Here is a 6,870-nt window from a genome sequence, read left to right as displayed (position 1 = left end):
GATGCTTCCTCACGAGCGTCCGACAGAGTTTCCTTCTTGATGTTCTTCATCCTTTCGGACGTCCGATAGCTTCCTTTCGGACGTCCGACATGAGTGTCCTGTTTTTGCTTCTTCTTTTGTGCCACAAGAATCTGTTCTAACAAATTGCTCACATAAAAACATTAGCCCAAATCTACATTTTGGTTTGTTAATCATCAAAACCAAGGATTGATCGACCAAGGTCAACAATTTAGTTGATTATTCTTGGTATCAATTGCAAATCTTTTAAGCCAAAAGTTTGAAAGACTCTTTTGCTCCTCAAAACTCAGAGTAGAACCCTCAATCACCGAATTTTCATTCCTTATTTGCATAGTCAATAATATTGTGGCGGCCCCACTTCTCCCTAAGGCGAACCAGAGGGTTGGCGGGTCGCCTGCCTAACTCTCGCCAGGACTCACGCAAGCAATCTAGTCCAAATCCTTCCGAAGAATAACCTAAGCTATTGCAACACCGTTTCCTTCCAAATAGGCTGATGACGAAATCCACATTAACTTCAGAGATAACAGCATCTTCAAGATAGCCAATCGTCGACTCTTAAATACCTCACGCGTTATTTACAAGGAGTAAAGTCATACCATCACAAAAACATATAAACTCATACAACGCAAATATATACATACAAACCAGATACCAGAATTAGAGTTTACACTTTTCCAACTTCAAGTGGCAACCCAAAATAAAAGATATATAGTCGATTCAACACAACAGTTACAAAAGCTAAAAGCAGACTTCAAAACTTCCGAATGCCAAAACCTGTTAAGGAAAACAAATATCGTGGGGTGAGCTAAAGCTCAATGGTGCCCCAAAACATGCAGTCAAATAAAGCAAGTAGCAAGTATTAAAGTTCAACACTTAGGAAAGCGTATAACAGCACAAGGTAGGATACATGGGCTCTCAGGAGCCATTCTCCTCGCTTGATCAGAAATTACCGTAGTTGACCCTCCGTCAACTCTCACTACTTAAGGTCCATGTAGATACTTTTATTTCTCCTAACCCGACACCAAACATACCCCTGTCCCTTTTAATAGTCTAATACTACTTGCTAGCCTATGTCCTGCTCCTTTTAAATTCAACATTTTGCAACGAAGCTATTCTTTACCAACTCCCGAAGACCCAAACTGCATACTACTTAATTAACCGCAGAAATTTTTAAAATAAAACCATATAGCCTTACTCCAGTGTTTTTAAGCACGATCATTTCTTAGATAGCCATACCTTAAAATGAAAAAAAAAAATTTGAGATTATAAAAAATTTAGATCATTCTAACTAGCGTTCATACACGGACGTATATAATTACAATTATTATATCCCTTATTTAGATTTTTCTAAATTAAATAAATTTTTGGAGGAAAAAAAAACTAACTTCCGGAACCCTTTTTTTTAAGTAGATGGAAAAAATAATACCTGATTCGTTCATCTACCGCAGTTTTCACACTCCTCTGATCTCACTAATTTACATTAACTCATATCTAATTGTTCATAGGAAGACGAAGATACATGACTCGATCAATCTACGAAACGAATGCAATAATACACTATTTCTAGTCATTAGTGTCAACATTTTGGAGCTTATACCAAGGCGCACTTGCCGCGACAACGGCCGGCCGCGTATCGTACCGATGCAATCAAGGCGCAACAACAACTACAGCTAAACTCAGGCCACTAATTTGAAGGAACACGAAAAATCCATGAGCAGAAAAGAAGCACTAATAAAACTGAACAACGCACAGCTCAAATACACTCCAGCGCAAATGAGGCAACTGAATCACCAACAAAATAGAGACCGAAAATCATGGAGTCTGTTGTTTAATAAATGAAAGTTTTGCTTTCTATCAAAAAAATAAAATAAACATTGCTCCAAGTCATTGAAGCTAATTTATTAAGGTCCAATCCGACATTGAAGCTTGATCACTTGCATCTTCAATTGTTAGCAACATCTTGGTAGGCTTGCAAGAATTCTCCAAGTCAATTCCTTCAATGCTTGAGCACGGTTTTTCTTGAACTTGTACGGCATGAACTAAGGCTTGAAGGGACTCTTTGAACCTCTTAACTCATGCACGTGTCACTGGTCCTTATGGAACCTTCACAGAGTCTACGTAAACATCATGGCCAGCTTGCTCATTCGCATCATCGAACTAACGTAAAATTCTCAATAAATGTAGAAACACAGAACGTTATATGTGCATGAATCGATAGGAATCATAATCTCCAGTAATGCTGCCCAACATACTTGTGAATTTATGAACTGATAGTACTTGTCTTGGTGTAAAAACCGAGGGATTTTATGTCATTCATGAATACTATAGGAATTACAAACTCTAGTAATAGAGTAGCAACGTACTCGTGAAAGGGTTCATCGACAGAAATGTCTTCTTATTGTGGACCTTCAAATTGTGGATCAGTCCTTATTTCCTATTGTGAAGTAGAAATAAATAGTAGTACTAGTCTGACATAACATGTTATCAGAGTACCTGTGTAGACAAATGTTTTTTCTTTTCCATTTTCCATTGCTGAAATGTTTTAATCCAACTATTACTTTTGAGAAATTCTACTTGCGCACTGTTTTTTCAAGGAGAAAAAAAAAAGGGGGAAAATTCTGCATAAGCATAAACCAAGCCAACCCCAGTAACAATTTCCAGCAATCAAGATTACACCAAATCCAGAATTAATTTCAGAAAGTCACGTATTGTATTCGCTTGGTCTCGAGATGTTAGACAAATATTGTATTCAGAGGCCATGAGTACCATGTCTGGCCACGGCATTATCCTTTCCCAATTGGACCCGTTGTAAAGAGAGGAGCTACATTTCTGTTGTTGAATCGGACCTAATTATCAACAGCAATCACGCAAAAGAATCAGCACAAATTTTAATGGCCAAGCACGATAGAACTCATTGTTTAGTTTAAGCTTTTGCGGTGTCAAGTTAAATTCTGGTAAATGTACAAGTGAATACCCTAAAATAGTTTTCAAGGGAACTAAAGAATTATAGCAATAAATTACGTGCACCGCAGATTACCAAATTGTACTTAGAAACTCATCTAACCCATTCTAATTTTTCTTTTTTTTTTTTCGTGTCAATATTTAATCAACCTACCGAGATCTTATCATTAACACTACATAAGATGTATACGAATTAATAGGGACAATTTTATCATTTCACCAAAATCCTCCTCCTCTTCCTCTTTTTCTCCCTTTAAAAAGAAAAAAAATACCGAGAAAGAGCACCATAGGAGCCTAGAGCTAATAAAAATTTAGTGCATATGCGTAATTATTATATTTCCATTTCAATTATACCAGTGCAGTAACAATTTTAATAACTCCAAATACTATATGCCTATAGTCATGGTCTCCACATATATAATGCATATCTATATATTGTAATTAATTAAATAAATATCATTCAAGTGATTTTTTTATTAACCCCACTATTCCTGATTGTTTTCTTTTATTGTAGGCAACGGTGGTGTTTGGATGACCAAGTATCATCTATCATGAAAATTCTCAAGCGAATGTAAAAACAAAATGAGCAAATTTAATCAGCTAAATCTTTTTGCTTATTTTTATTAGCCAAGTTTTGGTATATTATTATAATATTGGCCTTCCTTTTATTAGCCCAGTTTAGTAACACATTTGAGAACCATGCAACAGAATATATATCTATACTTGACTAACTTTTGGTGCCCTATCGATTTTGTGTATTTAGATATAACAACTTAATTTCATTGATTATGCAAAAAAAAAATTAAATTATAAAATACATTTTTAAGAACCGCTTTTGGACATCATTTTAATTTCTCACTGTGCTTGGGCATCATTTTAATTTCTCACCGCTTGCAAGCACGGTGTCCATCTTTTAGTCTATATTGATTCAAGTGTAGGCTCTACAGATTGACTTTCTGATCCAGCATTTGTTGTCTTGATTTTCATCTCCTTATTCTTTGCCAATAGGAAAGAATATATACCAACGATCATAAAACACATACCAAGTAAGCTGCAAAAATAATAATTACCAATTAATTCTAAAAAAGTTAAACTTTCACATGCGATTAATAATAAAGATGTGCTCCAATACTATAAATCAATGTTTACCCTCCAACACTCAATGCTTCGTTGAGGAAGACAACTTCTCCAATTGTCACAGAAAGCAGACGCAGTGGAGTGAACATCGCGGGATAAGTAGGCCCTCGTTCTGCTACAGCCCAAGAAATCACGCAAAAAGATAAAGCCGTAGCCAAAACTCCCTGAAATGATCGATTTTAATACCACACCTATCATTTTTTTCATATTCAAATTTTTAACACCAAATTAATTGATATTGACATACTATTTTTCATATTCAAACTTTTAACACCAAATTAATTCATATTGACATACTTTTTTTATATTTAAAAAGAAAGAATTTTAGAGTAAAAGTCTCGACTATTACCGAGAAAAAATTATTTGTATTTAAAAAGAGAGAATTTTGGAGTAAAACTTGAGATTATTACCGAGAAAAAGATTGTAAACAACTGTAGATTCCATCCCAATTGCCAAGCTTCCTTGGATCTGTCGATGCACAACCCTATAATTGCTTGTTGCACTGAGGCAATGGTGCAAGTATAAAACGTTGCCCAAAACTTATAAGGATATAGTTCGAATAACTTTCCCTATCAAACATCAATTTTAAGAAATAATCAGGTATGTGAACCAAATTATTATTATTTGTGAGGTTGCAGAGAAGTGAAACAAATACAATGTAGTTTCTATACTAACTAATTTCAAGTCCCAACTTAGATAAAGAACGAAACATAGAATCTACTGAAGACAGTGAATACCTGTGATATGAACCATAAAGCATTAGATAAGCAGCTGCCAATTAGAAATATGGTTCCACGAGTCCAGTTATGAGGCTTGACCTTTTCCATTACGATATGTTGCTCCCTACTGCTGTGGATGATGTGGAAGGCTTTCCCTTTATACAAAGCAATAACCAGTGCGCCAACAAGACACAGTATTGCACTCAAAGTCTTCATCTTGCCAACTATGGTATGTAGCTGCAATTTTTCCACTCTGAAAAATTCAATTGGAAGTAGATTCAAACAATTTATATTTAGAATGTGTTGGAATAGATTTTTTTTTTTTTTAAAGCACAGATATAAGATGAAAAAAACAAGATGTTCAAAAGACTAAGGAGATGATCATGACTACCTTAGAATTACGGACAAGAGAAAGGTGACCACAGGAATGAGGGTAAGGAAGTTTGTTGCATACGTCGCAGTGGTGTCTGCTAGGCCGTAACAAAAAAGTCCCAACGCAATGGTCATCCTGAACACAAAAACACAAAGCAATACATTCGGACACTAATGCCCTCAACACTCTAGTACAGGCAGCTGCCATTTTGGCCGTGGTTTTATGTTTTGTGTTTGAGTGTAAAATATCAATCAATATCAAGAATTCGATTTTAAGTATTAATCCTCAACTGTTACAGAATTCAATTTTAAGTAATCCTGAACCATGACAAATTAACATGTCATAGAAAAGAGCGGTACTAGTAATTAATCCAAAAAGTATAAACTTTCAATTCTTAGTGGTGTTGGCTTGAATGATGGCTGAGAAGACAATAAACAATCAAACCATGTTTAATTTTCTATATCTAAATACCGACAAATAATACATCTTAAGTTTTTTTTTTTTTTTGTTTTTGTTTATTCTCATCAAACCTAATTACCCGAGTTAACAATCTGTTGGATTGGCCAAACAAATAAAAATAAAAATGCTACCCTACTAGAAATTAAAAAAAAAAAATTAAAAGTGCTACTTCACTAAATGCCATATCGTGCACAAAAGGAGGAAAAATGGAATACCCGGTTAATCCATCCACGAAGAGCCAGAAGAAAATGCGCCAACTCAACTTCTTTCCACCATCTCTACATTAGAAACCATTAATTAACAGCATGCATAATCACACTATAGCAAAGGATGATTTAAATTACTGTACAATTCTACAAAATGGATAAAGAGGGCCACCAAATATTGAAAAAATATTCAAAATACGTAAGACAGACTTATCAACCTTTCGCGGTAGAGGGCAGGAGGAGCAGTACAAATTGCACCTACAACATGTCGATAAAACAAGTAAGCATAAACAAAGGCTCCTTGACTGAATATTACTCTAGCCAGAATTTGTAGTACGCCACTGATAAGTTGCACGATTAGCATTGCAAGCGCAAATCTTCCATCCTTAATCCATTTCTTCACAGCCACCATTGTGTTTCGTGCGTGCTTCGTCTGTCTTTCTCTCTTACTGCTTCGTCTGTCTTTATGCTTACCCAGAAAGTCGGATCAATATTATTCTGAGCATAAAACACGAAGAACATAAAATGCAGCAACCACGAAGAAAACATTCTGCAACTGAAACCATTTAGCAGCCCACGTAGCTCAGGAAAATTTGAGACAGAACTTTAACATGCAAACGAAAGAAAGCTATGAAACTAGCAAACTTGAACTCATTCATGGGTTCATTTCTGCAATGTTTCAGCTTCTATATGCGCAGGAAGACAGCCATGAACATGAACTCAAAAGAAACATGTAAGCCTGTCTACTAAATCCACAAGACTCAAACCATTAACATGCCAAACTCTAATGCAACGTTTGCTGAAGATTCAACAACGGAAACCCAACAGGACATACGACAACAAAATGGGGAAAACACTTCTGTAATGGCAAAAAACTGTCTGCAACTTCTAATGCTTTGAGAATTCCGTAAATTTTCAGCTATGTTATCACTCAGATTTATTGCACAATCAATACAGGGAAGGAAGGAAAACCATGGCATGCCATCTTAACAAGAAA

The 6,870-nt window shown here is 35.5% G+C and overlaps 1 protein-coding gene across 1 annotated transcript; it reads right to left on the bottom strand.

Annotated features, from left to right (window-relative positions):
* Positions 1 to 3,897: 3,897 nt before the first annotated feature.
* LOC140038577 (WAT1-related protein At5g64700-like) lies at positions 3,898 to 6,285 on the bottom strand. Its single transcript, XM_072083963.1, has 7 exons — positions 6,092 to 6,285; positions 5,883 to 5,945; positions 5,227 to 5,343; positions 4,854 to 5,088; positions 4,527 to 4,685; positions 4,129 to 4,280; positions 3,898 to 4,030 (listed from the first exon to the last, which is right to left on the bottom strand). Exons 1-7 carry the CDS (start codon positions 6,283 to 6,285, stop codon positions 3,898 to 3,900), a joined length of 1,053 nt encoding a protein of 350 aa, XP_071940064.1.
* Positions 6,286 to 6,870: the final 585 nt, after the last annotated feature.

Source organism: Coffea arabica, chromosome 3e (assembly GCF_036785885.1).
Source record: "Coffea arabica cultivar ET-39 chromosome 3e, Coffea Arabica ET-39 HiFi, whole genome shotgun sequence".
Taxonomy (NCBI): Eukaryota; Viridiplantae; Streptophyta; class Magnoliopsida; order Gentianales; family Rubiaceae; genus Coffea; species Coffea arabica.
This window is presented reverse-complemented; position numbering and strand designations above follow the sequence as displayed.

Bases quoted from the DNA above. Each gene is read 5' to 3' on its own strand.
- LOC140038577 (XM_072083963.1), bottom strand. From the start codon at position 6,285: ATGGTGGCTGTGAAGAAATGGATTAAGGATGGAAGATTTGCGCTTGCA. The intron at 5,946-6,091 runs GTTGATAAGTCT...TTTCTAATGTAG, and splicing joins CCTGCCCTCTACCGCGAAAG to AGATGGTGGAAAGAAGTTGA. The intron at 4,281-4,526 runs GTAATAATCTCA...CGATCATTTCAG, and splicing joins TGTTTACAATCTTTTTCTCG to GGAGTTTTGGCTACGGCTTT.